The 18,073-nt window shown below is 47.7% G+C and overlaps 1 protein-coding gene across 1 annotated transcript in view; it reads right to left on the bottom strand.

Annotated features, from left to right (window-relative positions):
- The window catches only part of pomt2 (protein-O-mannosyltransferase 2), a 136,873-nt gene that overhangs the window by 29,520 nt on the left and 89,280 nt on the right, over positions 1-18,073 (bottom strand). Inside the window, exon 19 of the mRNA XM_070871355.1 lies at positions 9,292-9,432. Within this exon, the coding sequence (XP_070727456.1) occupies positions 9,292-9,432 (141 nt within the window). The remainder of the gene's footprint in view (positions 1-9,291; positions 9,433-18,073) is intronic.

Raw genomic sequence — 18,073 nt, 5'->3', positions numbered from 1 at the left:
TCCCACATGGTACAGGAGGCGCATAACACCCGACCGAGCTCCCCTGCCATGACTTAACCCTTAGATAGGCAACAACAATGATAAAGTTTACTCACTGCTATAAAAGAGAAAAAAGAAAAACTACTCACCAATCACCAGCCAATCACTTACCCCTTTGGCTGTGACATCACCTTTCTGTTTCTTTCTACTTCTTTTTTGCCTTCTCCCTATAGCTGCACAAATCTCTCGCTGCCGCTGGGCCTTTTATAGGCCTCCAACCCCGGACTCGCGCCTCACCAACTGCCGCCGCTGGGCCTTTTATAGGCCTCCAACCCCGGACTCGCGCCTATGTTTCTATTCTGGCAGCTCATATCGCCATCACTGCCCACTCCCCTGGCAGCTCATATCGCCATCACTGCCCGCTCCCCTGGCAGCTCATATCGCGATCACTGCCCGCTCCCCTGGCAGCTCATATCGCGATCACTGCCCACTCCCCTGGCAGCTCATATCGCGATCACTGCCCACTCCCCTGGCAGCTCATATCGCGATCACTGCCCGCTCCCCTGGCAGCTCATATCGCCATCACTGCCCGCTCCCCTGGCAGCTCATATCGCCATCACTGCCCGCTCCCCTGGCAGCTCATATCGCCATCACTGCCCGCTCCCCTGGCAGCTCATATCGCCATCACTGCCCACTCCCCTGGCAGCTCATATCGCCATCACTGCCCACTACCCTGGCAGAACCCACGATTCATTCATTGTGACAGAGCACTATCCCAGGACTCTTCCAACCGCCACATGGATCTTGCGGACGGCTGCTCGGGGCCAAGGGTTATGCACTCACCACCTGGTTGGTGACCCCCCTCCACAACCCAAACACCGTTACCCCCCCCCAACCACACAGCCCCAGCACTGGTGCTCAACACTGCTCCCCCCCCCCCGCCCGCCTGGCCCGCCCCGCCACACACAGCCCCACTGGTGCCCAACACCGTTACCCCAACCCGCACCCCACCCCCACCCCACAACCCAAACACTGGTGCTGAACACACACATAATAAGAAGTTCATCGAACAGACTATCGGTGTGCTCACACAACGGTTGTGATGCAGTGACCGCTCTGGTGGAGCTCTGCAGCACTCCCCTGATCGAGTCTCCCTTTTTGTTGTGTGCGACATGCTGCACAACCTGACCATTGTGGGGGCCCAGCCATTGCTCCCAGAGAATGCAGGTCCCCCTCAGGAGGAGGAGGAGGAGGAGCAACGGAGGAGGGAGCATGACGATATTGTTTCTGCAAGGGCAGTGGGTCAACGCCGGATTGTGCAGTGTTCCTACTAAAGCATGTGTCACATGGTGATGGGGCTGCACCAACAAAGGGCGATGTGCACAGCACAGAACGGCACCCTGCACACGGCAACAGAAAAGCACAACCACATCTCAACTTTACAACCCCCAACATCACCCGGAACTACCCACAACAAACTGGTCCAAACACTGTTTGCTAATTCAATCATAACCCACAACCAGCATGAAGAATATCTGTACCTGGCCATCTTAACCCAAGTGGCTTACTGCCTCTTCTCCATACTGCCTCCTCCCTGCCCTATTACTCCTCTTTAATGGGGCCCCAGTGGTTGCAGTAAGGCACTTGTGGACATATCGAGGGAATGACACCCCCCGAGCTGGGCGGCCTACACACAGTTACCTCTGAATTGGTCATGTTGTGGCACGCACCTTTAGCAAGTCATTGGATTCAGGAGCTGTACCGAGGGATTAGTGAGAAGTAAATCGAATTCCTTTCTTTAAATTAAGGCAAAAGATATAAGTTGGAAAATACAGAGCACTGGTCGGTAAAATCTTCCAGGCTAATGGGAAGGGAATGAAAGAATGAAAGTAGGAAGTTATCAGCACGTCAGCTTGGCTTTATGGGGGGAGTGAAGAACATGCCCGACAAAGCAGCTGGAATTCTTGGAGGAGGTATTGGAACTTGTGGATAAAGGGAACTCAGGACATTGTTTACCAAGCGGTTGACAAGGATTGTGATACAGACCCACACGAGGTGAATCCATGAAACAGCACAGCAGGCAATGGATGGGCAGTGATTGAAGTAAAGGCAGGGAGGGCAGCCATGTGTGGATTTCCGGCAGAGTGATGGCAATTGCCAAGCTGGGAACTTTGTGACTCTCACTGTGGATCAGATAGAATGACAGTATTTATAGCACAGAAACAGGCCATTCAGCCCAGCTGGTTCATGCCGCTGTTTATGCTGCACACTGAGCAACTTCCTGTGCGAGCTGAAGCCCATAGTTCCACACAGTCTCATAACACATATGCTGGGTTGAAGGGTCAAGCAGCTTTTCTGATGAGCATTTTTGAAGTTTAGATCAAAGCAGAGAATTAGATCAGAGCATAGAAACAGGTGCTACAAGTTGAGAGTCATTCAGCCATTCGAATGTGTCAATTTGGTCACCTGTGTGTTTACAGCAATAAAATTCATGGCGAGAGACAATTGCTCTCAACAAGCTCCCTGCTGGAGTGGAGCTGAACTGCAGCAAGGAGACCCGATTAGCTGGTGGTTTCGTTTACATTTGTCAGTCTGTCAGTATATGTATGTCCCTTTGATGTCCCATGATTTATTGATATATGTATGGAATATGGAGTTCAAAGACCTGATTTTGTATGAGTTGTGAGCGAACACTGTTTTAGCAAAGACCGCCCTAAGTGGAGGAAGTAATTGGGGAGGGCGCTGAGCACCTCGAGTCTCGTCGCCGAGAGCATGCAGAAACCAAGCGCAGGCAGCGGAAGGAGCGTGCGGCAAACCAGTCCCACCCTCCCCTTCCCTCAACCACTGTGTGTCCTACCTGTGACAGGGACTAATTCCTGTATTGGACTGTTCAGTCACCTGAGAACTCACTGTTAGAGGGACTGCCTATGATGATGATGATCAAAGACACGAGAACTGAAACGTGTCCCTCACAAGCAGGGAGCATGCACTGGGATGTGCAGTGTGTGTCTCAGTAACTTCACACTGCTGGTTGTGTGGTATAAAGACCTGATCCTGCCATTGGCACAGCTGAGTGTGTGTGTAATCTGACGTTTAAAGCAACAAAACCAAAAGAGCAAGAAAGCAGTCCGACACTTCGTACCCCTAGAATTATAGAATAGTACAGCACAGGAGGCTGCCATTCGGCCCATCGAGTTTGCATCTTCACTGTCCAGTCAGTCCCACTTCCCCGCTCTTTCCCTATATCCATGCAATGTTTTCTCCTTTAAGTATTTATCCAACTCCCTTTTGAAGCATACCATTGAATTTATATCCACCCCCCTCAGGCAGCACATTCCAGATCCGAACCACTCGCTGCGTAAAAACATTTTTTCTTGCATTGTATTTGGTTCTTCTGCCAATCACCTTAAATCTGTGTCCTCTGGTTCCCGACCCTTCTCTATCTACTCTGTCCAGACCCCTCATAATTTTGAACACCTCGATCAAATCTCCTCTCAACCTTCTCTGCTCCAAGGAGAACAACCCCAGCTTCTCCAGTCTATCCCCGTCACTGAAGTCCCTCATCCCTGGAACGATTCTCGTAAATCTTTTCTGCTCCCTCTCGAAGGCCTTCACATCCTTCCTCCAGTGCGGGGCCCAGAATTGGACACAATACTCCAGTTGAGGCCGAACCAGTGTTTTATACAGGTCCATCATAACTTCCGTTTTTGTACTCTGTGCCTCTATTTAAAGCCCAGGATCCCATCTGCTTTAATAACTGCTTTATTAACCTGCCTTGCCACGATTTGTGCACAAACACCCCCATGTCCCTGCTCTTGCACCCCCTTTAATATTGTATCATTTAGTGTGTATGGTCTCCCCTCATTCTTCACAGCAAAATCGAACACCTCACACTGCTCTGCACTGAAGTTCACCTTCCACATGTCGGCCCATCCAGCTCTCGGTCCGTAGCCCTGCAGGTTACGGCACTTCAGGTGCACATCCAGGTACTGTTTAAATGTGGTGAGGGTTTCTACCACCCTTTCAGGCAGTGAGTTCCAGTGAGTCCCTCTGGGGAAAGAAATTTACCCTCATATCTCCTCTAAACCTCCCCCCCAATTACTTTAAATCTATGCCCCCTGGTTGTTGACCCCTCTGCTAAGGGAAACAGGTTCTTCCTATCCACTCTATCCAGGCCCCTCATAATTTTATCTACCTCAATCAGGTCTCCCCTCAGCCTCCTCTGTTCCAATGAAAACAAACCCAGCATCGCCAATCTTTCCTCATGGCTAAAATTCTCCAGTCCAATCAACATTGTCATAAATCTCCTCTGCACCCTCTCTAGTGCAATCACATCTTTCCTGCAATGTGGTGACCAGAACTGCACGCAGTACTCCAGCTGTGGCCTAACCGGTGTTTTATACAGTTCAAGTATAACCTCCTTGCTCTTGTATTCCATGCCTCGACTAATAAAGGCAAGTATTCCGTATGCCTTCTTAACCACCTTATCCACCTGGCCTGCTACCTTCAGGGATCTGTGGACCTGCACTCCAAGGTCCCTCTGTTCCTCTACACTTCTCAGTGTCCTACCATTTAATGTGTATTCCCTTTGCCTTGTTAGCCCTCCACAAATGCATTACCTCACACTTCTCTGGATTAAATTCCATTTGCCACTGCTCTGCCCACCTGACCAGTACATCGATATCTTCCTGCAGTCTACAGCTTTCTTCTTCATTATTAACCACAGAGTCGATTTTAGTATCATCTGCAAACTTCTTAATCATACCCCCGACATTCAAAGTCCAAGTCATTGATGTACACCACAAAAAGCAAGGGACCCAGCACTGAACCCTGTGGAACCCCACTGGAAACATCCTTCCAGTCACAAATACACCCATCAACCATTACCCTTTGCTTCCTGCCTCTGAGCCAATTTTGGATCCAACTTGCGACTTTGCCCTGGATCCCATGGGCTTTTACTGTTGTGACCAGTCTGCCATGTGGGATCTTATCAAAAGCTTTGCTAAAATCCATATACACTACATCGTACACACTGCCCTTATCGACCCTCCTGGTTACCTCCTCCAAAATACAATCAGGTTAGTCAGACACGACCTTCCCTCAACAAATCCATGCTGACTGTCCTTGATTAATCCGTGTCTTTCTAAGTGAGGATTTATCCTGTCCTTCAGAATTTTGTCCAATAATTTCCCCGCCATCGAGGTCAGGCTGACTGGCCTGTAATTACTCGGCCTATCCCTTTCCCCCTTCTTAAACAAATATGCCAATTGTGCCTGGAGTTGTATTGTTGTCCCCTTGTGCAGCAGCACGCTAACCCTGCTGTATGCATTTTACACAAAGACTTGAAACCCAACTTCAAACACATCCAATGTTATTTAATACAAAATAAATAATGTTTGCATAGAGGTAGTTGTTTAATGTCCAACCCATCCAGCAGCAGGTGGGCATCCATCACCCAGCCCACAAGCAGGGCCAACCCACACACTCCGTGCTGGTCTCACTGCTGCTCATTTGATGAGATTGGCTGTCGTTATGTTGTCTGGGTTGCTACAATTTTAACAGCTAGAACCTGGTTGCAAGGGAGAGCGGGGCATTTTGGAAGAGTAATCCCTTTAGCTGTGCCCATGGCGATGCTCACACTCAACTCATGTCCGCAAAAAATTATTGAAGTGAAGCAACTGGCTGCTTCATTTTATCTATGATCCTGTCGGTCTCGTAAGAACATAAGAAATCGGCCATTGGGCCCCTCGAGCCTGCTCCGCCATTTAATAAGATCATGGCTGATCTGATCACGGACTCAGCTCCATTTCTCTGCCCGCTCTCCATAACCCTTTGGGCCCAAGTTTCCACATGATTTACGCCTGATTTTTAGGAGCAACTGGTGGAGAACGGACTATCTTACAAATCGCAATTCTCCACATTCTGCAGTTCTAGTCAGGTAGAACAGTTCGACTTTGGAACAGAATTTTCTCTTCAAAAGGGGTCGTGTCCGGCCACTGATGCCTGATTTCAAAGTTTCCACAGTGAAAACGTACTCGAAACTAACTTAGAATGGAGCAAGTGAAGATTTTTGTAGAACTGAAAAAACCTGTTCTACACATTAAAAAATCAGGCGCAGGTTACAAATTAGGCGTCCAGAACGAGATGGGGGGGGAGGGAACTCATTAAATTCTACAATAAATCCTTATTTATATTTCTACAAATATTATACAAATAAATCCAACCTGAATAAACATTTATAAGCAAAGAAAAGATTAAATAAACCATCTTCCTACCTGTGTGAAAGTGCTTCAGGCACAGAGAATGCTGCAGTCAGCCTGAGGCGCCCGTTCTTCCCGCGGGGGGAGGGGGGGGGGAGGGGAGAGGAGGCGCCCGTTCTTCCCGTGGGGGGAGGGGGGGGGAGAGAGAGGAGGCTCCCGTTCTTCCCGCGGGGGGGGGGGGAGGGGGAGGGGGGGCGCCCGTTCTTCCCGCGGGGAGGGGGGGGGAGCCCGTTCTTCCCACGGGGGGTGGGGGGGGAGGTGACAGTGAGAAGGCTGCAAGTGCTGATGGCAATGTGCTTTTATTAAAAAAATGTTCAAAAATTAAACAGCTACAAAGAACTACAAAAATGGCCGAGTGCCAATGTTTTTTTCACACTGAGCATGTGCGAACGCTCCAACGCACACGCGCAGCTTGGCCGGCAGGAAAAAAACTAATTTAAATAGTACCCGCCCCCTCCCACGTACAAAATCGGCGCGAGTGTAGGCCCCGCCCCCCTGGGGGCCGTGCCAGGCAGACAAGGAGCTGCAGGGCGCTCCAGAATAACGAGGTTTTTTTTAGGCGCCGTTTTTGGCGTGAAAAACGGGCGCCCAGCTCGGAGAGGCGCCCATTTTTTATCATGTGAAACTTGGGCCCATTATTCCCTTATCGCTCAAAAATCTGTCTATCTCCACCTTAAATATATTCAATGACCCAGTCTCCACAGCTCTCTGGGGCAGAGAATTCCACAGATTTACAACCCTCTGAGAGAAGAAATTCCTCATCTCAGTTTTAAATGGACGGCCCCTTATTCTGAGACTATGTCCCCTAGTTCTAGTCTCCCCCACTAGTGGAAATATCCTCTCTGCATCCACCTTGTCAAGCCCCCTCATTATCTTATATGTTTCAATAAGATCACCTCTCATTCTTCTGAACTCCAATGTGTAGAGGCCCAACCAACTCAACCTTTCTTCATAAGTCAGCCCCCTCATCTCCGGAATCAACCGAGTGAACCTTCTCTGAACAGCCTCCAATGCAAGTATATCCTTCCTCAAATACGGAGACCAAAACTGTACGCAGTACTCCAGGTGTGGCCTCACCAATACCCTGTACAGTTGTAGCAGGACTTCTCTGCTTTTATACTCTATCCCCCCGGCAATAAAGGCCAACATTCCATTTGAACATAAGAACATAAGAATTAGGAACAGGAGTAGGCCATCTAGCCCCTCGAGCCTGCTCCGCCATTCAACAAGATCATGGCTGATCTGGCCGTGGACTCAGCTCCACTTACCCGCCCACTCCCCGTAACCCTTAATTCCCTTATCGGTTAAAAATCTATCTATCTGTGACTTGAATACATTCAATGAGCTAGCCTCAACTGCTTCCTTGGGCAGAGAATTCCACAGATTCACAACCCTCTGGGAGAAGAAATTCCTTCTCAACTCGGTTTTAAATTGGCTCCCCCGTATTTTGAGGCTGTGCCCCCTAGTTCTAGTCTCCCCGACCAGTGGAAACAACCCCTCTGCCTCGATCTTGTCTATCCCTTTCATTATTTTAAATGTTTCTATAAGATCACCCCTCATCCTTCTGAACTCCAACGAGTAAAGACCCAGTCTACTCAATCTATCATCATAAGGTAACCCCCTCATCTCCGGAATCAGCCGAGTGAATCATCTCTGTACCCCCTCCAAAGCCAGTATATCCTTCCTTCAGTAAGATGACCAAAACTGCACGCAGTACTCCAGGTGCGGCCTTACCAATACCCTATACAGTTGCAGCAGGACCTCCCTGCTTTTGTACTCCATCCCTCTCGCAATGAAGGCCAACATCCCATTCGCCTTCCTGATTACCTGCTGCACCTGCAAACTAACTTTTTGGGATTCATGCACAAGGACCTCCAGGTCCCTCTGCACCTCAGCATGTTGTAATTTCTCCCCATTCAAATAATATTCCCTTTTACTGTTTTTTTTCCAAAGGTGGATGACCTCACACTTTCCGACATTGTATTCCATCTGCCAAACCTTCGCCCATTTGCTTAACCTATCCAAATCTCTTTGCGTCCTCCACACAACCCGCTTTCCCACTAATCTTTGTGTCATCTGCAAATTTTGTTACACTACACTCTGTCCCCTCTTCCAGGTCATCTATGTATATTGTAAACAGTTGTGGTCCCAGCACCGATCCCTGTGGCACACCACTAACCACCGATTTCCAACCCGTAAAGGACCCATTTATCCCGACTCTCTGTTTTTTGTTAGTTAGCCAATCCTCTATCCATGCTAATATATTACCCCTTAGGTAAGGAGACCAAATCAGTACACAATACTCCAGGTGTGGTCTCACCAGGGCTCGATATAATTGCAGTAAGATGTCTTTACTCTTGTACTCAAATCCTCTTGTAATAAAGGCCAACATACCATTTGCTTTCTTAATCACTTGCTGTACCTGCCTGTTAACTTTCAGTGATTAGTGTGCAAGGACACCCAGGTCCCTCTGAACACCAACATTTCACAATCTCAACGTTTTTATTTTCCCAACCAAAGTAGATAATGTCACATTTCTCCACATTATATTCCATTTGCCATGTTCTTGCCCACTCACTTAGCCTGTCTATATCCCCTGGAAGTCTCTTTACATCCTCCTCACAACTTACATTCCCACCGAGCTTTGTATCATCAGCAAACTTGGATATATTACATTTGGTCCCCTCATCCAAATCATTGATATAGATTGTGAATAACTGGGGCCCCAGCACTGATCCTTGCGGTACCCCACTAGTTACAGTTTCCCAGCCTGAAATTGTCCCATTTATTCCTACTCTCTGTTTTCTGTCCGTTAACCAATCCATGCTAGTATATTACCCCCAATCCCATGAGCCCTAATTTTGTTTAATAACCTCTTGTGTGGCACCTTATCGAATGCCTTCTGAAAATCCAAATACACCACATCTACTGGTTCCCCCCATATCTATTCTGCTAGTTAAAACCTCAAAAAACTAACAGATTTGTCAAACATGATTTCCCTTTAGATAATGTATAATATCCATGGTAGAATGTGAGAGAGATGGTTACACACCTGTTAACATGCTGCTGAAAAGCATCGCGGGAAAGTAGTGATGGTAATAGAGGATTCGGCCCATCAAGTAGAATGGCAAATAATGCAGCAACCAGCCCAGCAGCAGCTGTCTGGCCCCTCTCAGAATAACGTGACCACGCTCTGAATCACAATACAATATCAGTGTTAGTGCAACACTCTGCCTTTCTAAATTATCGCACAAACACATTACTCAGTCTCACCCCACAATAACATTTCTATCTCGCCTTTAATGGAGCTAAATATCAAGGCTCTTCACAAATCAGAGTTTGGGTGCTGGGTGGAGGGGTTACTGAGTGACAGTGTGAGGGAGCTGGATTAACATAGACACATAGAAAATAGGTGCAGGAGGCGGCCATTCGGCCCTTCAAGCCTGCACCACCATTCAATAAGATCATGGCTGATCATTCCCTCAGTACCCCTTTCCTGCTTTCTCTCTATACCCCTAGATCCTTTTAGCTGTAAGGGCCATATCTAACTCCCTCTTGAATGTATCTAATGAACTGGCATCAACAACTCTCTGCGGTAGAGAATTCCACAGGTTACAACTCTATGAGTGAAGAAGTTTCTCCGCATCTCAGTCCTAAATGGTCTACCCCTTATCCTAAGACTGTGTCCCCTGATTCTGGACTTCCCCAACATCGGGAACATTCTACCCACATCTAACCTGTCCCATCTCGTCAGAATCTTATATGTTTCTATGAGATCCCCTCTCACCCTTCTAAACTCCAATGTATAAAGGCCCAGTTGATCCAGTCTCTCCTCATAGGTCAGTCCAGCCACCCCAGGAATCAATCTAGTGAACCTTTGCTGCACTTCCTCAATAGCAAAACGTCCTTCCTCAGATTAGGAGACCAAAACTGAACACAATATTCCAGGTGAGGCCTCACCAAGGCCCTGTACAACTGCAGTAAGACCTCCCTGCTCCTATACTCAAATCCCCTCGCTATGAAGGCCAACATACCATTTGCCTTCTTCGCTACCTGCTGTACCTGCATGCCAACTTTCAATGACTGATGAACCATGACACCCAGGTCTCATTGCACCTCCCCTTTTCCTAACATGCCGCCATTCAGATAATATTCTGTCTTTGCGTTTTTGCCCCCAAAGTGGATAACCTCACATTTATCCACATTATACTGCATCTGCCATGCATTTGCCCACTCACCTAACCTGTCCAAGTCACCCTGCAGCCTCTTAGCGTCCCCCTCACAGCTCACACCGCCACCCAGTTTAGTGTCATCTGCAAACTTGGAGATATTACACTCAATTCCTTCATCTAAATCATTGAGGTATATTGTAAATAGCTGGGGTCCCAGCACTGAGCCCTGTGACACTCCACTAGTCACTGCCTGCCATTCTGAAAAGGACCCGTTTATCCCGACTCTCTGCTTCCTGTCTGCCAACCAGTTCTCTATCCACGTTAGTACATTACCCCCAATACCATGTGCTTTGATTTTGCACACCAATCTCTTGTGTGGAACCTTGTCAAAAGCCTTTTGAAAGTCCAAATACACCACATCCACTGGTTCTCCCTTGTCCACTCTACTAGTTACATCCTCAAAAAATTCCAGAAGATTTGTCAAGCATGATTTCCCTTTCATAAATCCATGCTGACTTGGACCGATCCTGTCACTGCTTTCCAAATGTGCTGCTATTTCATCCTTAATAATTGATTCCAACATTTTCTCCACTACTGATGTCAGGCTAACTGGTCTATATTTACCCGCTTTCTCTCTCCCTCCCTTTTTAAAAAGTGGTTTTACATTAGCTACCCTCCAGTCCATAGGAACTGATCCAGAGTCGATAGACTGTTGGAAACTGATCACCAATGCATCCACTATTTCTAGGGCCACTTCCTTAAGTACTCTGGGATGCAGACGATCAGGCCCTGGGGATTTATCGGCCTTCAATCCCATCAATTTCCCTAAAACAATTTCCCGCCTAATAAGGATATCCTTCAGTTCCTCCTTCTCACTAGACTCTCGGTCCCCTAGTACTTCCAGAAGGTTATTTGTGTCTTCCTTCGTGAAAACAGAACCATAGTATTTGTTCAATTGGTCGTCTGCCATCAGTAGAGATACAGTCAGTAACACAGGGCGCTGGGGGAGAGGGGTTACTGAGTAACAGTGTGAGGGAGCTGGATTAACATCAGTAGAGATACAGCCAGTGACACAGGGCGCTGGGGGAGAGGGTTAGAATCAGACAGCATAGGAGGCCTTTGCCGGCTCTTTGGAAGAGCTATCCAATTAGCCTGAATAACAATTTTTTTTGTGATGTGGGTGTCACTAGCAAGACCAGCATTTATTGGCCTGAGGCAGCATATCGGAGCAAGAGCTGGGCGGGGATAAAGAGCGCGGCGAGACCAGTCCCAAGATCAGAGGCGGCGATTGGATCGGGAGCGGAGCAGAGCATTTCAACACAGGCAAAATTTAAAGGAGTGTCATCAGACTTAAAGAACCTAAAGTGGCGTCAGCACAAGGGAAGGAGCTGATTGGTGAGTAGCTGATAAGTGTTTTTTTTGAAGTTTTGTTTATTTTTGCTAAGTTAGTTAATAATCTATTAAATAGAGGTACAGCAGGACAGCTCAGTCCCGTGAATGTACATCCTGTGCCACTTGGGAAATCCAGGCGCTTCCCGTGTCCTCGATACCCATGTGTGCAGGAAGTGTCGTCAGTGGAGGAGCTCGAGCTCCAGGTTTCGGAGCTGGAGCAGCATCTGGTGTCACTGTGGTGCATCCATGAGGCTGAGAGTTATGTGGAGAGCACGTTTCAGGAGGTGGTCACCCCGCAGCGTAAGAGTGTGCAGGCAGAGAGGGAATGGGTGACCACCAGGCAGACAAGGAGGACCAGACAGGTAGTGCATGAGTCGCGAGTGTACCTCACTCTCCAACCGGTATTTGGTGCTAAATACTGGTGAGGGCGATGGTTCCCTTGGGGCGTACAGTCAGATCCAAGTGCAGCATCACAGGTGGCTCAGATGGACAGTCAGGGTGGGGGAAAATCGAGAAAACAATAGTGATAGAGGATACAAAAGTCAGGGGAACAGACAGGCGTTTCTGTGGCCACATACGTGACTCCAGGATGGTATGTTGCCTCCCTGGTGCCAGGGTCAAGGATGTCACTGAGCGGCTGCAGGTCATTCTGGGAGTAGGGTGTACATTCAGAGGTCGTGGTCCATATTGGGATCAATGACATAGGTAGAAAGAGGGATGAGGTCCTGCAGGCAGAGTTTAAGGAGCTAGGAGAAAAATTAAAAAGCAGGACCTCAAAAGGTAGTAATCTCTGGATTACTCCCAGTGCCTCGAGCTAGTGAGTACAGAGATAGGAGGATAGAGCAGATGAATGCGTAGCTGGAGAGATGGTGCAGGAGGGAGGGCTTTTGATTCCTGAGGCATTGGGACCATTTCTGGGGGAGGTGGGACCTGTATAAGCCGGACGGGTTGCACCTCAACAGAGCTGGACCAATATTCTCGCGAGGGTTTGCTGGTACTGATGGGGAGGGTTTAAACAAGCTTGGCAGGGGGATGGGTACCAGGATGTGGCATTAACAAGGAGAAAGAAAGTACGCAGAAGAGTGGGAGATGCAGATAGGATTGGAGTATGAGAAAGTACTGTTATATATGTAAACCTGTATATACCTTGGAAAGCTTCCAGAGGGCTCATCCCCTGGAGTCCCAAGGGATCACACAATCCCTTGGGAGCACAGGTATTTAAGGAGGCCTCACAGGTTGGAGAGGCATTCTGGAGACCTGCAATAAAAGACTAAGGTCACACTTTACTTTGAGCTCACAGTGTTCAGTCAGACTCTTCATTCATACATAACAACTACGGTATTAGTAGGGTCAGACTAAGAGAGAATACAAGAAGATTTGCTGTGCATGTGTGTAAATGCACAGAGCATGGACAATAAGGTTGGTGAGTTGTCGGCACAAATAGTCCCATGGGAATATGGTGTTGTGGCGATAAAGGAGACTTGGCTCAAACAGGGCAGGATTGGGTACTAAATATTCCTGGATATAAGATGTTCAGCAAAAATAGGATGTGGGGTGGCAGTATTAGTTAAAGAGAATGTTGCAATGCTGGAGAGAGAGGATGTCCTGGAGGGGTCAAGGGCAGAATCTATTTGGTGAGAGTTGAGAAACAAGAGAGGTGCCATTACACTACTGGGTACATTCTATAGACCGCCTGTGTCAGGCCCGTGTGGTGGCTGGTGTGCAACGGTCACCACACGTTAAAAAATCCACGCACAGGCATCTTCCACCCCCTCAACTGGAGTTCAGGACTGGAACATCGTGTCCTTCATCGAAACACCTGTGAACTCGTGGAAGCAAGTCATCCTCGATCGAGGGACCGCCTATGATGATGATAGACCGCCAACCAGTGGGAAGGATGTAGAGCAGATTTGTAGGGAAATTACAGAGAGATGCAAGAATTAACATTAACAAATAAACATACTGTTTTAGAAAAAATTAAGAACTTGAAATGAGATAGAGCTGGGTGAGAATCTATGTCGCTGGGTGGTAGTGGCACACAACACGACGGAACAACGACGTGTATTTATACAGCGCCTTTAACGTACTAAACGTCCCAAGGTGCTTCACAGCAGTGTTAGGAGATAAAACAGCTGACACCGAACCACATAGGGAGAAATTAGGGCAGGTGACCAAAAGCTGGGTCAATGAGGTCGGTTTTAAGGAGCATCTTGAAGGAGTAAAGAGAGGTAGAGAGGGGGAGAGGTTGAGGGAGGGAGTTCCAGAGCTTGGGGCCCAGGCACGGCCACCGATGGTGGAGCGATTACAATCATGGATGCTCAAAAAGGCAGAATTAGAGAAGCGCAGACATCTTGGGGGGCTATAAGGCTGGAGGAGATAGAGATAGAGAGGGGGCGAGGTCATGGAGTGATTTGAAAATAAGGATGAGAATTTTGAAATCGAGGCGTTGCTTAACCAGGAGCCAATGTCATAGCAGTGCATTTGGAAAGAGGTGACATGATAGGTCCAAGTCAGCATGGATTTGTGAAAGGGAAATCATGCTTGACAAATCTTCTGGAATTTTTTGAGGATGTTTCCAGTAGAGTGGATAAGGGAGAACCAGTTGATGTGGTATATTTGGACTTTCAGAAGGCGTTCGACAAGGTCCCACACAAGAGATTGATGTGCAAAGTTAGAGCACATGGGATTGGGGGTAGTGTACTGACATGGATTGAGAACTGGTTGTCAGACAGGAAGCAAAGAGTAGGAGTAAATGGGTACTTTTCAGAATGGCAGGCAGTGACTAGTGGGGTACCGCAAGGTTCTGTGCTGGGGCCCCAGCTGTTTACACTGTACATTAATGATTTAGATGAGGGGATTAAATGTAGTATCTCCAAATTTGCGGATGACACTAAGTTGGGTGGCAGTGTGAGCTGCGAGGAGGATGCTGTGAGGCTGCAGAGCGACTTGGATAGGTTAGGTGAGTGGACAAATGCATGGCAGATGAAGTATAATGTGGATAAATGTGAGGTTATCCACTTTGGTGGTAAAAACAGAGAGACAGACTATTATCTGAATGGTGACAGATTAGGAAAAGGGGAGGTGCAAAGAGACCTGGGTGTCATGGTACATCAGTCATTGAAGGTTGGCATGCAGGTGCAGCAGGCGGTTAAGAAAGCAAATGGCATGTTGGCCTTCATAGCAAGGGGATTTGAGTACAGGGGCAGGGAGATGTTGCTACAGTTGTACAGGGCATTGGTGAGGCCACACCTGGAGTATTGTGTACAGTTTTGGTCTCCTAACCTGAGGAAGGACATTCTTGCTATTGAGGGAGTGCAGCGAAGGTTCACCAGACTGATTCCCGGGATGGCGGGACTGACCTATCAAGAAAGACTGGATCAACTGGGCTTGTATTCACTGGAGTTCAGAAGAATGAGAGGGGACCTCATAGAAACATATAAAATTCTGACGGGGTTAGACAGGTTAGATGCAGGAAGAATGTTCCCAATGTTGGGGAAGTCCAGAACCAGGGGTCACAGTCTAAGGATAAGGGGTAAGCCATTTAGGACCGAGATGCGGAGGAACTTCTTCACCCAGAGAGTGGTGAACCTGTGGAATTCTCTACCACAGAAAGTTGTTGAGGCCAATTCACTAAATATATTCAAAAAGGAGTTAGATGAGGTCCTTACTGCTAGGGGGATCAAGGGGTATGGCGAGAAAGCAGGAATGGGGTACTGAAGTTGAATGTTCAGCCATGAACTCATTGAATGGCGGTGCAGGCTAGAAGGGCCGAATGGCCTACTCCTGCACCTATTTTCTATGTTTCTATGTTTCAATGTAGGTCAGCGAGCACAGGGGTGATGGGTGAGCGGGACTTGGTGCGAGTTTGGACACATGTAGCCAAGTTTTGGATCACCTCTAGTTTCCGTCGGGGAGAATGTGTGAGGCCATCCAGGAGTGTGTTGGAGGAGTCAAGTCTCGAGATAACAAAGGCACGGATGAGGGCTTCAGCAGCAGATGAACTGAGGCAGGGGTGGAGATGGGCGATGTTACGGAGGTGGAAGTAGGCAGCCTTAGTTATGCTGCGGATATTTGGTCAAAAGCTAATTTCAGGGTCAAATATGATGGAGGGTGTCATCAGTGTGAAGACGGGACTTTGTCTCCACAAGGACTGCGCGGTGGGCACTGCGACCAATGCTGTCATGGACAGATGTATCTGTGACAGGTAGATTGGTGAGGACGAGGTCAAGTAGGTTTTTCCCTCGTGTTGGTTCTCTCACCACCTGCAGCAGGTCCAGTCTGGCAGCGATGTCCTTCAGGACATTTAATATGCACATTGATTGGGTTAACCAAACTGGAAGCAATACGGTGGAGGAGGAGGATTTCCTGGAGTGCATAAGGGATGGTTTTTTAGACCAATATGTCGAGGAACCAACTAGGGGGGAGGCCATCTTAGACTGGGTGTTGTGTAATGAGAGAGGATTAATTAGCAATCTCGTTGTGCGAGGCCCCTTGGGGAAGAGTGACCATAATATGGTGGAATTCTGCATTAGGATGGAGAATGAAACAGTTAATTCAGAGACCATGGTCCAGAACTTAAAGAAGGGTAACTTTGAAGGTATGAGGCGTGAATTGGCTAGGATAGATTGGCGAATGATACTGAAGGGGTTGACTGTGGATGGGCAATGGCAGACATTTAGAGACCGCATGGATGAACTACAACAATTGTACATTCCTGTCTGGCGTAAAAATAAAAAAGGGAAGGTGGCTCAACCATGGCTCTCAAGGGAAATCAGGGATAGTATTAAAGCCAAGGAAGTGGCATACAAATTGGCCAGAAATAGCAGCGAACCCGGGGACTGGGAGAAATTTAAAACTCAGCAGAGGAGGACAAAGGGTTTGATTAGGGCAGGGAAAATGGAGTACGAGAAGAAGCTTGCAGGGAACATTAAGACGGATTGCAAAAGTTTCTATAGATATGTAAAGAGAAAAAGGTTAGTAAAGACAAACGTAGGTCCCCTGCAGTCAGAATCAGGGGAAGTCATAACGGGGAACAAAGAAATGGCGGACCAATTGAACAAGTACTTTGGTTCGGTATTCACTGAGGAGGACACAAACAACCTTCCGGATATAAAAGGGGTCGGAGGGTCTAGTAAGGAGGAGGAACTGAGGGAAATCCTTATTAATCCAAATTGTATTGGGGAAACTGATGGGATTGAAGGCCGATAAATCCCCAGGGCCTGATGGACTGCATCCCAGAGTACTTAAGGAGGTGGCCTTGGAAATAGTGGATGCATTGACAGTCATTTTCCAACATTCCATTGACTCTGGATCAGTTCTATTGGAGTGGAGGGTAGCCAATGTAACCCCACTTTTTAAAAAAGGAGGGAGAGAGAAAACAGGGAATTATAGAGCGGTCAGCCTGACCTCAGTAGTGGGTAAAATGATGGAATCAATTATTAAGGATGTCATAGCTCAGTTGGAGGAGTGTGTGCGGTATTGGGCTGTACACGAGAGGAAGGGTATTCCAGCTTCAGAGACGGTGCAGCACAGATTCACTCGGGTGCTGCAGCTTTTTTCCTTGGAACATCGATTACAGGGCGAAATGACGGAAGTGTTTAAAACGATGAAAGGATGTGACGGGGTGGACAGAAACTGACAGTTTCCAGTAGTTGAGGCTCTAGAACGAGGAGCCAGAGAGACAAGATTAAACGCAGGAGATTTAGAATAGAGACCAGGAGAAATATCTTTACACAGAGTGGCGAGGCTGCGGAATTTACTGCAGTAATTGTTGAAGCAGAACCGATGCCAATATTCAAGATAAGATTGGATGGAAAAGGGGGATAAAGCGATGGGAACAGGGTGGGTAAATGTTACTGGAACTATTTCCTCGCGTGGGGGTAAACGGCAATACGTACTGGCCTCTTTCCATGTTGTAACGTCTCAAAGAAATCCCATGGATCTTAAACGATAAGGAAACAAGGGGTTATGGGGCACGGGCAGGGAAGTGGAGCTAAGTCCATGATCGGATCAGCTATGATCGTATTAAATGACGGAGCAAGCTTGAGGGGCCGTATGGCCTACTCCTGCTCCTATTTCTTATGTTCTTCTGTCAGAAGACAGATCGACAAGGAGCCACACACGACAGGAACAAAAATTGAGGCACATGGTATTAAAGGGAATGTAGATACAGCCATGACATCTTGCCAGTTTAATATTGTATCTGGCAGTGATGGGTCAGCCTCGACTAAACCATCCTTATACTGAAATGAAGTAGGTTTAACCACACCC

The sequence above is a fragment of the Pristiophorus japonicus genome, unplaced genomic scaffold (genome assembly GCF_044704955.1).
Source record: "Pristiophorus japonicus isolate sPriJap1 unplaced genomic scaffold, sPriJap1.hap1 HAP1_SCAFFOLD_246, whole genome shotgun sequence".
In the NCBI taxonomy this organism is placed as follows: domain Eukaryota; kingdom Metazoa; phylum Chordata; class Chondrichthyes; family Pristiophoridae; genus Pristiophorus; species Pristiophorus japonicus.
This window is presented reverse-complemented; position numbering and strand designations above follow the sequence as displayed.